A 12,972-nucleotide genomic window follows, 5' to 3' on the forward strand; every position below is an offset into this window, starting at 1 on the left:
TGGAATACACATGAGGCAATCTTAGAGAGCCATTAGATTATGAGAGACCTCCAGGGGATGAAGCAGGACACCAGTTTTCCTGAAACAACCCTAGAAGAAGAGCTCAGGATTGGAAAACCATTTTCTGGTGTTCTCTTTGTTCTTTTGTAGCAGTCAGTAACTGGGCAGACATAGGTGTCTGCATGAGCAACTGAGCACGCACGCACGCACACACACACACACTGGGCAGACATAGGTGTCTGCATGAGCAACTGAGCACGCACACACACACACACACACACACACACACACACTAGCTTCATCTATCCCTAACTTTCCTTCTAAGAACCTTTTGTTGTTTGTTGTTTAGTCACTAGCTGAGTCATGTCTAGGCTCCTCTGTTCATGGAATTCTCCAGACAAGAATACTGGAGTGGGTTGCCATTTCCTCGTCCAGGGGATCTTCCCGACCCAGGGATCAAACCCACGTCTCCTGCATCTCCTGTATTGGCAGGGGAGTTCTTTCTCACTGAGCCACCAGGGAAGCCCGCTAAAGACCTTTATCAGTTTCCTAAGTGTTTTCTCGGAGAAGGCAATGGCAAGCCACTCCAGTACTCTTGCCTAGAAAATCCCATGGATGGAGGAGCCTGGTAGGCTGCAGTCCGTGGGGTCACTAAGGGTCGGACACGACTGAGCGACTTCACTTTCACTTTTCACTTTCACACATTGGAGAAGGAAATGGCAACCCACTCCAGTGTTCTTGCCTGGAGAATCCCGGGGACAGGGGACCCTGGTGGGCTTCTGTCTATGGGGTCACGCAGAGTCGGACACGACTGAAGTGACGCAGCAGCAGCAGCAAGTGTTTTCTTGAATTCCTCTCCATGATGCATGTGGAATAATAATAATTTTGTATTATTTTTGAAAGATGAGAATGTTTTGAACACAGAATCCTTAAGTTGAAAACTCAGGATGAAAATGTTGCCCAAATACCATCAGCCCATTTTCCAAGGTGCTGAAATAAAAATCAGGACTCCAAAAATAGAGGTTTGGCTGTGCACACATTCCTGTTATTCCCACCTGACTTTCTGAGGTCAGAAGATGAGTTAGGACAAGACAGTATGAAAGTGTTTGAGTCCACACACTAGGTAGCATGCCAGACTGCATACTAAGCCCATTCCCTCTCTGGGTCCAGGTTTCTTTTGGTGCGAGCTGAACCGGACGGCACTCCCCTAGTCCATCTCCTGGGGCCACAACAGTCCTTTCCTGTCCATGTCAGGAGAACTCAGCATGTGTGAGTCTTCCATGATTCTGAAGGCTTCTTTTCTCCCTGTTTATTCCTACTCTCTCAGGAAGCAGTATTCCCTTTATTCCATCACTTACGGAAGACTCTGTTGACCTTTCTTCTTTGAAGTTTTGAGGTGCACTAAAATATTTACAGTATGTAGACCAGCACTTGAAAGGGATTTTAGTTTCCCTAAGACATATCTTTTGACTTACTGAGGCCTTTGGATGCTAAGAACTCACTTAAGGTTTCAGATCAAGGGTGGCTTAATTTAGGGAACACCTCTTGACATCCATCAGCAATGGCAGACTCATTAAACCACCCATCTCGCTTTCCTCTTTTTGAGGCAGCGGTGGGCTCTGGGCTTTGCCACTTCCTGGATGTCAGGGGCCATCCTAGTTGTGGGCTCAGCTGCAGTGCTCTGATGGTTTTGTCAGTGCTTTGGGTACTGGGAGGGGAGTGCTGGGCTCCATGTGCCTGACTGTGTGCTGGTTGGTCCCAGACTAGAGGGGGCAGCAAGGGAACCTGGCACTGAGTAGTCCAGGAGCCAAAAGGGTCCCTTGGAGTCTGAACTCAGAACAGGAACCAAGATCCTCAGCCTGCTGCCCAGCCAATGTGTATTGTTTGTTCCATGGGGGAAGTCAAGCAGCAAATAGCAGCAGGCTAAGTGAGGAAGGTACTTCAAGGGAGAGTGTGAAAATCAAGAAAGAAGAGAGAAATGAGTCCTCAGCATGAGGCAGTTTTTGTGGAGTGGATGTATCTTTTCTACTCCGGCTGCAGATGTCAGAGTCAAATCCAGGTTCTACAGGAATCTAAAATTAACTATGATGTGTGGATGGGGCTGGTCTTAAAATCCCTTTCTTCTATGATGCTACTGCAGGTGATGGGTTAACAAAAATATTCTAAGTAAACAATTAATTTGAGCTTTCTTGAAACCAAATAGTTTGGTGCCTTGAAAGCATAAGCCATGGGGAACAGATTGCTTTTAATGCCAGTCTCTGATTTCTCACCCGGCCTCTAATTAGGTAGTAGACGTGGGAATTAAAAAATGACTTATGAAACAACCACAGGATAAAACACCATGTGGTCATTTAAAAAAATCACATTGTCAAATGATATGTATTGACAAGGAAAAATGCTCAGTATGTAATATTATGTGAAAAAGCAAGAAACTGTATTTTGACACATATAGGGGCCCAAATATTTCCTTTTGATTAAATGAGCATTTCATAGATGAAGGTGGTAAAAACCTTATGTCTGTGCAAAATTCGGAGTCCATTGATGAAGATGGCTGTTTGGCTCTTGCAGTGGAAAATCCTGGACTAGAGGTCAGCTAGTCTGGATATAGTCCAAGCTTTTAACCCTTTTGGGGGCTCAGTTTTCTTATTTGGAAACTGAGGTGATGGTCTGCTCTAGAATGGTCCCTAGGGATCCTTTTGGGTCCCATATGTGCTGAGTTTCGGTCAGGGACTCTGGGCAAAGCAGCTGAGAAGGGGCGCCACAAACAGGTCTCATATGGTTTGCATCACTTCATCAGTCAGACTTGGTCAACCTTGACCTCCTATTGTTTCTCATCATTTTCTATGACCGTCTTGAGTTTCTACCCCTCTGAGCCACTCCTCGCTGCTGCTGTGTAAAGAGGCTTCTTGATTTATTAATCAATTAATCAGTGCATGCTGAGGAGCTGTTCAGGGTAGTTAAACAGGGAAAACAAAATGCTGGAGCCCGTAATCAAGATGGATCATAATGAAGAATGACCCTCCCATCACTGATCTCCCTGCCCACCCTGGCTGCCCCACACTGCCCCCCTCATCCCTAGCTCATCAAATCCCACTCAGCCCTGATGGGGTTTCCACCCCATAAAAGATACCACAAATTTCAGAAGGGAAGATTTTCTTCTAATGTCCTCAGGAAAATACACATTGAGATAAGCCTCATGAGTTACTTGCAGCAGTTGTGGAATCTCAAAAGTTCAACCAGGCCCCCAAACAGCACAGGGGCTCTGTCCATTTCTGCAGACATTGTACGCTACAGTGTACTCCACTGTATCCCCATTTCCCTACAGAGAGTCATGGAGCTGGAAGAACCCTACAATAAAGATAGGCCATGGCCTTGAGTGACAGATGAGAGGTTCAGAGAGGCTCTGTAAGTTGTCCAAGGTCACACAGCTAATGAGTAGCAGAACTGGAACTAGAATGCAAGTATTTTGATAACCGGTTAACACACCTGGTGCTTGTTTCTCTGTAAAGTCCTGCTTTCCTACAAAAATTAAAGCAAAGTAAATGAAGAAAGGAGCTTCCCAAGTGGTGCTAGTGGTAAAGAACCTGCCTGCCAATATAGGAGCTGTAAGAGAGACTCGGGTTTGATCCCTGGGTTGGGAAGATCCCTTGGAGGAAGGTATGGCAACCCACTCCAGTTCTCTTGCCTGGAGAATCCCATGGACAGAGGAGCCTGGTGGGCTACAGTCCATAGGTTTGTAAAGAGTTAGACATGATTGAAGCGACTTAGCACACACACACACACACAAATGAAAGAAGTATCTTCATTAAATATTTGCTGGTTTCTTTTAAATATATGCTTCGAGCAAAAGAGTTTTTTAATAGTTTTAGATGAAGTTTCTGGGGAAAAGTATCTTGAATTCTTTATGAAAGAGATATTTTTCTTCTGATGGTTCAGAACATCAGCTACATGGGTGCGGGCACGGCCAGCCTGCTGGAGGCTGACGGTAAACACGGGGGCTCTGGAGGGTTTTGTTGGACTGCTGGAGAGGCTGTATCTCTGCGCCAGAATCTGTTTAGTTGGTTTTTCTTCCAGTGGAACTTAGCAAACGGTGCTAATGAGGCCAGGGTTTTCTTAGAAAAGAATCTCTGTTCTGGGTCACAAGTAGTATCTCCATCTGCTACCAAGTTTTCATAGTTCATGGAGCGGGGCACAGAGCATCAGTCCAGAGAGACTGTACTCACCCCCACCAGGCCTGGATACCCAATTGTGTCTATTTCACCCATTTGTGAACACCTTGAGAGCATCCAGGTGTGCCTATATAGTTACCATGGACACAAGGGGAGAAGTCTGGAACGTTCTTATTTGACTAGCCTGGTAAGCAGGATGCTTAGAAGTATATATATATATATATATATATATATGTGTGTGTGTGTGTGTATGTATGTATTAAATTAGTTCCTTAACGTCTCCATTGTAAAATATTACATTTGTCAAATGTGTTTGTCAACTACAGGCTCGTCTGCCAATCTGGTTGCTCATTTCTGCTGGATGTCAATCAAACAATCCAACTTCTTGGATACATGAAGGGCTTAACTCATAAACTAAACATCTGAATTACACTTACCAGCCTTGATTTATAGACTCTCCTTTTTTGGTTTGTCTGTTTATGTGTTCTCCAGGATCCCGCTTTCTCGGCTGTGATTCACGACAAGCTCCAGGTCCCCAATACCATCCGGAAGGCATGGAATGACAGGGACAACCGCTGTGACATTTGTGCCACACACTTGAACCAGCTGAAGCAGGAGGCCATTCAGATGGTGCTGACCCTGGAACAGGCGGCTGGCAGCGAGCACTTTGATGGCTCCCCTGGCTCCCCCCCACCCCTCTCCAACGTCCCTACTCTGGTGGGGTCCCGGCACATGGGGAGCCTCCAGCAGCCCAGAGATTGGGCTTTTGTGCCTGCTTCCTATGCCCCCTCCAGCTACACAGCCTTCGTCACCAATAAGCATAGCAGCAAACCCAACAGCCTCGGGGTCAGCAATGGGGCGGAGAAGAAGAGTGGGTCTCCAACCCACCAGGCCAAGGTCAGCCTCCAGATGGCCACCAGTCCCAGCAACGGGAATATCCTCAGCTCAGTGGCCATCCAGGCTCACCAGTACCTGGACGGCACCTGGTCCCTGTCGAGAACCAACGGGGTCACCCTGTATCCCTACCAGGTAAGTAGCCTCTGAGTAAAAAAGGAAAGGGTTGGCTACAGTCAAAGCAAAGAAGTGGGTAGCACTTTCTTTCTCTACTTTTTCCCTCTGGGAACTCCCCAATGCAGAGCCTAGTGTTTCCATGCAGCCCTGCTGGATGATGCTAAATAGAGATAAAATGTCTGAGGGACCAGTGTGATCCAAGATGGTGCTCTGTTTCCATTGTCTATACCATCAAAAGAGAGGGAGACTCTCGTCTTAATTTCTCCCACTTTGACCGACCATAACCCTTTTCTATTTGCATCTTACCTTAAAATACATAGCTCAGTTGGTAAAGAATCAGCCTGCAAGGCAGGAGACCCTGGTTTGATTCCTGGGTCAGAAAGATCCACTGGAGAAGGGATAGGCTACCCACTCCAGTATTCTTGGACTTCCCTTGTGGCTCAGCTGGTAAAGAATCCACCTGCAATGCGGGAGACCTGGGTTTGATACCTGGGTTGGGAAGATCCCCTGGAGAAAGGAAAGGAAAGAAAGTTCAGTATTCTGACCTGCAGAATTCCATGGACTATACAGTCCATGGGGTTGCAAAGAGCCGTACATGACTGAGTGACTTTCACTTTCACTTCACTTAAATACTGTGGGATTAGGTTACCAAACATGTATTCCCCTTTTCTTATTTTCTCTTTTTTGGTATTTAAATTAGCATATACTCTCAAGTTTCCCTATAGAAATAAGAAAGCAGGTCTTAAGTCTGCCAAGGAATCTAAAAAAGTTTTATTACTTTTTCTTGGGTGAGTTTTCTGCTGGAGGAGGGTTGGGTTTATCATATGTGCTCTGTGACCGCTGCGTCACTCATGTGGGAAGCGGCAGAAAGTGTTGGCGTTGAGTGTACTAGTCGGGGTGGATAATTGGTGCAACAGATGGTCTCAAGTTATTTCTCACTTGTGTCCCTGTTGTATGGGGTGTTTGATGGGTAGTCTTCCACTATGACATAGGGTCCTAGGTTCCTCCATCTATCAATAGCATGTCACCATTTTCCAGCGGTCTCAGAGTCTTCCACGAGATCTTGTACAACCAGCCAGGAACTGGAGAAAGAGAGAGTGGAGGATCTCCCAGGAAGAGGTGGGGGGCCCAGCCTGGAGGGGGTGAGATTTCAGTCTACTGGTCCCATCTTCCCTTAGGGGAGGCTGAGCAAGCCAGTCTACCCCTGTGTCCAGGAGAAAAAAGAAACAAGTTGAGTGAATGCATAGCATAGTTTTTCTTTCATGGGACAGAGGTACAGGGAAACATAAAATGAGTAGAATGCAGCTGATAAAATTCCTGGTGACTTTTCTAGAGTGTAAAAGGAAGTATAGATTGTTTCTCTTGATATCTTGAAAGAAAGTGGGGAGCATGGATCTTTATCTTGAGAAGTTAGTGATCTTGGATGGCCAAACTTTTCATTTACCTTATGATGCTTTATAGTTTACAAAATATAGAGCACACATCATTTTATTTAATCCGTCCCCCATACGCCTGTGAGGTCAGCAGGACAGATGTTTATCTTCCTCTTACAGATGGGGAAACAGGATGCTTAAATAAATGGAATAATTACCGTGGCCACACAGCTGGTGCCAGAGTAGCACCAGGTCTTCCCTGCCCAGGAGAATGGCTTTCCCTTCCCTGGCTGCTTCCAGCTTTCTGAGCTTACCCCAGAACACTTATCTCAACATCTTTTCCAGCTATGGTTTCTTTTAAGACATGGTACACCAAAAAAAAGGCCTCCTATTTTGACCTGTGGGGGCCTGCCTGCCACTTCACTTTTGGACAGAATTTTCTGGGTTGTGGATAAAAATATAATGAGAAATCAGTGGCACCCTGGGTGGGACTTCATAGTCTAATGTTTGAATATAACCATCTAGGGCAGGAATAGAATAGCTTCTTTCCATTATTGAATAATATGCTTTTTTTTGGTTTGTAATTTAAAAATAGTTTTAGAAATTATAAAAAGTGATACATGTCTGTTGTAAAATAAAATTTTGAAAACATGAAAAAATTTAAGACAGACTTTAAAAAGCAACAACACCCAGAAATAGAAATTCACAGCATTTGGGTATATTTCCTCCCAGGATTTTATACGCACGCAGTTTCTAAAATTGTGATAATGTTCAGTTCTCTGATCTGCTTTTTGCTTAATATACTTCATGGTATTTTCCAACCATTATATATTTTTCTAAAATAGGATCTTTAATGGTAGCCTAACTTTCCATTATATAAATACTACCCATATATGAATCTGTCCTAATTTATATAGCCAAGCATCAGTGATTCGAGTTTAGGTTTTTACCACTATAAATGAAATGCTCTGGTGCACATCCTTTTACCCAGGTCATACTTTCAACACATCCTGGGTTGTGCTAGCTACACACTCACTCATGTTACACAGACAACTCACATTTCACCTTCCAGGGCCCCAGAGCACTTGTAACATGTATCAGGTGCTAGTTAGAAGATTCAGCTGCTGCACAGCGCTGGTGAGTGAGGACAGAAGAACTTGGAACTGGAGCTTTCATATAAAACATCCAGAGTGTGGGGAAAGCCTGTGTAGGGGGTGGCGGGCAGAATAGGCTGCTTAAAAGGAAGATTGGGGATTATTGGTACATTTAAAATAATGTGTGCAATAATTCTTCCTGCTCTTCCTTCCCCATGTTCTACCTCAGAGGGAAAAAGAATTTCCTGTATGATAACAAGTGTCTATAAGCTCTCCCAAGTGCCAGACACTATGCTGTGTGTTGGTTGGGGCTCCTGCCATGGGCTGGAAACCCAGGCTCCTGTCCTGTGGTCCTTAGTGAAGAAGGCAGGGGAACTACGTGTTATAATCCAGGGAGGTGCTTGCAAACGTAGACAGATGCCCAGTGTGCTCTGAGAGCCTGCAGAAGGGCTTGAAGTCCAGTCCATGGGGCAAGGGTGTGTTGATGTGGCCAAAGGCAGGCACAAAGGTGATTCACGCAGCTACCAACTTGAGATTGTCTTGGATACATTAATTGCTTCTTTCCAACTCAGAACAGACTAATTTCTTCATTTCCCCTGAGCAGTAGTTAAAGGGATCAGAGGAAATCTCTCTGGGATAAAGAGATTTGGTGCCTGGTGAACCAATGTCCCTGTGTCGTGACTATGTTATCCTCATGCCCTGGGGTGGGGGCTCTGGGTCTGGCTAGACTGCATGGCTCCTCTTATGGACATCTCCCTGCAGTAAATATTCTGCAGTTCAGTCTGGCCAGCTCGCCAGAGATGGTTGACTGCTCTGAAAGCTGACCTCACTTTTCCTGCTCACCCCTACTCCCACTTCCCTCCCCACAGAGCAGATGGTCCTCTGGCTTAGTGCCAAAGCTGTTCTCTGGGCAGAGAAGTACCTATCTAGACTTTGTTGCTGCCGAGGGCACTGCTCCACACCAGCAAACCTGGAGCCTGTAGAAGCAAGGGAGAAGAGGACGCTGTTCTGCCATTTAAATACAGGGGGATGACAAGAATGAGGACGGGCTTTGCAGCAGTGAGCAGAGTAAAACCTCTGCATGGGAGAGAGAAGTGTCCCTCAGGCCCCTCAAGTTCCCTGTTTCCCACAGCACTGTGTGTGGGAAAAGTAAAAATGTGAAACTGTTAGTCACTCAGTTGTGTCCAACTCTTTGCAATGTTATGGACTGTAGCCCGCCAAGCTCCTCTGTCCATGGGATTCTTCAGGCCAGAATTCTGGAGTGGGTTGCCATTCCCTTCTCCAGGGGATCTTCTCGACCATTTGCAGGCAGATTCTTTACTCATATGAGTCCTCAGGGATTCAGTCTTCAAAGGCCGCAGTAGGAAGATTTCTTGATTCTCTTTTGCTAGATCCTTCATATTTCTCGACTACCTTCAGAAAGAGTGGGGACCTATAAGCACTGCAGATAAATAAGAATCTATCCAGACAAGTGAGGAAAATAGTAATTTAGGAAGCACTGAGATTATATAAAAAATGGCAAACAAACCACAGATAATTTTTTTCATTAAATATCATAGCAAGTTGATTTCACAGAAGTTGATAAGGTGGACTGTTTCAAAGAAAGGTGCTCTTTTATTAACTTACAGACAGTTAACACAGTCAGTGCAATGCTCTAGAACTTTCATTTTATCACATGAATTTTAGCTTTGAGAAAACATGTCTGGATTAATTTCTTGTAGTTCACCACAGATTAATTATATACCTCTTTTGAATGGCAACTGCTTTTTCCCAATTTACATTTATTACAGGAAATACTTACAGGAAAGACTTTACACATAATACTCTAATCACAGAATGTTCATGTTAGAATCCACTTCTGTAGGATAGTAATTGCCTTTTGCACCATGGTGGGAGATTTAGAGATGGTTCTGCCTAGTTCAAGAGTATGGCTCCTCCAACTGTTGAATCTTGTTTTAGTAGCTTAATATTTTAGTCTCTTTCCTTATGAATGAAATCCCTACCTTGCAAGAGAACAATTTTTTTAAAAGTATGAACATATTTTATAAACTATAACACAGGGATACCAATATCAGCTGTCTAGAAACCAAGGCTGAGAGATTTGAAGTTTCTTTTGGGTAGAGTTTCCTGATGCTGTTTGATGTCTTTTGTTTCTTGAGAACATAGATTTATTTATTCTCATGTCTCTGATAGCAACTAACATATATAAATAAAGGTCTACTCATTAGGAAAAGTTCCCTTCTCAAGGAAACACTAAAGTTGTTTCTCCTGACTGGCCTAAAATTTAGGAAATAATTTCCAGGGTAGAAGGCCTATACAGACCTCAAGGTTTTGGGTGGAAACCACCAGTTAATCGGCTCCAAGCTGATCTTTAACCTGAAGTATCTTAATGATAGTCAGTAAGTCCTTGGGTGCAATGAACGTAGTCCAGGTGGTTTTTGATGTCACACTCAAAATAGGGACATTTGAAAGGGTTGAAGAATTTTATTTTATGGGACTTTGATAAACTGACGTTGTCAAGAAAACTCAGGAGTATATTAAGTTAATACATAAGTGATAAATCCATAATGAATCCTTAACATGATGAGGTATTTGTGCGTTTCTTGATTTGAGGACATGTGTTTGATAAAAATTATCCTGCTTTCTCAAAAAACATCCATTAGAATCAATGTTAGGAATAATTCCAGACTGAACTCTGGCTGAAGTCATGTGGGATTGTCTCATATCTTTAGAAGTTAATTGTATATAGTAAACAGAGGCCTGGGCTTCCCTGGTGTCTCAGATGGTAAAGGATCTGCCAGCAATGCAGGAGACCCAGGTTCGATCCCTGGGTCTGGAAGATCCCCTGGAGAAGGAAATGGCAACCCTCTCCAGTATTCTTGCAGAGGCATTATTGGACTTTGTCTTTGAACATACAGGCAAGAGTGAGGCAATAGTAGCACCAACCTGAAAGCAGTTCCAAGCTTGCTAAACTGTGGGATCTTGGCTATATCCAGGCCTTGGTCTTCTGAAGTCAGAAGCTCTGGGAAGACTTGATGCTGATCCTTTTATAGAGGACTTCCAGGTGCCCTTGGAAGAGAAGGGTGGACTCTGAGGCTCACTTGTGCTCCAGTGCTCAGAGGCTTTGACTGTGATAGATCCATGGAACCCAGAAGCACATGGAGAGTAGAGCTGTTGCCTTGGGGGATGAGGTGCATACATGTTCCTTCCTCACTGGGCCACTTTTCACAAAGGAGCAGGGCAGGTGTTTGCCGTGTGTCAGTAGTGGAGGATTCCCATTCACGTTCTTTGCAGCCCTGCAGAGCTCAGACACCTGTTACTGAAATACACAAAATGCCTTTCTTGGTCTAGCCCTAGTGCCAATTTGCTGCTGCTCTGTCCAGCTCGGCCAATAACGTAAAGTGTTGCAATTTGATAAGTTATGACATCAGAAAGATCATTTGACATCTTGAGTTTTTGTTTTCTCCTGTTTATAGATGACCAAAAGAGTGTTATTTATCTTTATGCATTTTGACAAGCCTGGACACAAGAAAAGGGATCAGTTTGTATCTTCTGTAACGGACAGAGCATTTCTCAAGAATATGGTGCTCAGGGTGAAATTCTGAAAGAGTCATCACCTCTTATAACTATGAGCAGAGCCATGGACTGAAGGGAACACTTATACTTCATCAATAAATTTCAGAACTATTTTTTACCTAGTCATTTACTTGGGTGGTAGGCTGAATGTGTGTGTGTGCTAAGTCACTTTGGTCATGTCCGACCCTTTGCAATCCTATGGACTGTAGCCTGCCAGGCTTCTCTGTTCATGGGATACTCCAGGAAAGAGTACTGGAGTGGGTTGCCATGCCCTCCTCCAGGGGATCTTCCTGGCTCAGGGATTGAACCCTTGTCTCTTGTATCTCCTGCATTGCCTGACAGGTTCTTTACCACCAGTGTTATCAGGGAAGCCTGGTAGGCTGGAAGGGGAGCTTCAAAGATGTTCATGTCCTGATTCCTGAAACCCATGGATGTGCTACCTTACAAAATAAAAGCGGTTCTGCAGATACAATAAAGTTAAGGATCTTAAGATGGGGAGATCACCCTGGATTATCTGGATGGTTCCAACGTAATCATAAGGGTCCTTGTAAAAGGGAGACGGGAGGAACAGAGTCAGAAAGAGACGATGTAAGGATGGAAGCAGAGGTCAGAAGAGAGAAGGTGCGACTTCTCTGGCTTTGAAGATGGAGGAAGGGGTCACAAGCCAAGCAGTGAAAGCAACTTCTAAAAAGCTGGAAAAATCAAGGAATCAGATTCTCCCCTAGAGTCTGCAGAAAGAAGAAGCCCGTCTAGCCCATTTTAGATGTCTGACACCCTGGACTTGATGGAGTAAAGAATGGATGTGCGTGCTGCTTTATGCTGCTAAATGTTCAGTAATTTGCTTCAGGAATAGGAAACTAATACACCTGGTAAGCACTGGGTAGCTGTGAAGCTTGGTAGGAGAAGTTAATGAGGTATAGGGACCAAGGAGTTGCTGTGGAAACCTGCAGGACGGCCAAGAACATGGGCTTTTCATCCCACACAACAAACTACATTACCCGGTGGATCAGACAGTGCATTAGCAAGTCAGATTATTTCATTTGGGTGCCTCCACAGAATGAGAGGTTACTCATACTGCGCGGTTGGTTTTCAATTGTCTCAGATTTCCCTATTGTTATAGCATCATAATAACAAGCACGCCACAGCCCTCTCCATCAGCAGCTAGTAATTAGCGTTATGTAAGTATCTCATACTGTTGAAACGGCAGAAAACATTCCAAGCTGGGGAGTGGGAGGGTGAGGAGAGACTTGGCAGGAGTATCTGTAGAAGGAAGCCCATCTTCTCTGTCATGTCTGTTGTCCTGATTGAAGGGGTTTCACAGAACTGCTCCAGTATTCAGTTTTATGTCATCTGGTGCTTTGAGGGTTCACATGAATGTGAAAGCACCTTGGCAACTGTAGAGCAGAAGTTCTTAGTTGCTGTCCTTTTCTTTTAATTCGGTAGGCAGAAGACAACCACTGGAGATTTTGGAGCAGGAAAATGCAAAGATTTCCTTGTTGACAGCAGGAGTTCTCAACTAGAATCACTTGGGGGCTTTAAAGAAAAATACCGGTGCCTAAGCCACAGTCCAGACCAATGAAATCAGAATATCTCAGGTGGGACCCAGGCTTTGGTTTGAACTGCCGGGGCAAAGAACCCCAGCTTTAAAAAACCATTTATCTGGCAGTAGTGTAATAAGTATAGGGAAGAGAACAATGCAGATAGACAGACAGACAGACAGATGATAGCCAGACAGTATATTCTGTTTCC

At 44.4% G+C, this 12,972-nt stretch overlaps 1 protein-coding gene across 3 annotated transcripts in view; it reads left to right on the forward strand.

The window, feature by feature from the left end:
• Positions 1–12,972, forward strand: part of KIF26B (kinesin family member 26B) — a 531,529-nt gene that overhangs the window by 193,880 nt on the left and 324,677 nt on the right. For all 3 annotated transcript variants that reach the window (XM_055419734.2, XM_055419735.2, XM_088845508.1), the window contains one exon: positions 4,662–5,198. In XM_055419734.2, coding sequence (XP_055275709.2) covers positions 4,662–5,198 — 537 coding nt within the window. The remainder of the gene's footprint in view (positions 1–4,661; positions 5,199–12,972) is intronic.

This window comes from Moschus berezovskii, chromosome 17, assembly GCF_049115385.1.
Source record: "Moschus berezovskii isolate FMDL1 chromosome 17, NW_MosBer_1.0, whole genome shotgun sequence".
Classification (NCBI taxonomy): Eukaryota; Metazoa; Chordata; class Mammalia; order Artiodactyla; family Moschidae; genus Moschus; species Moschus berezovskii.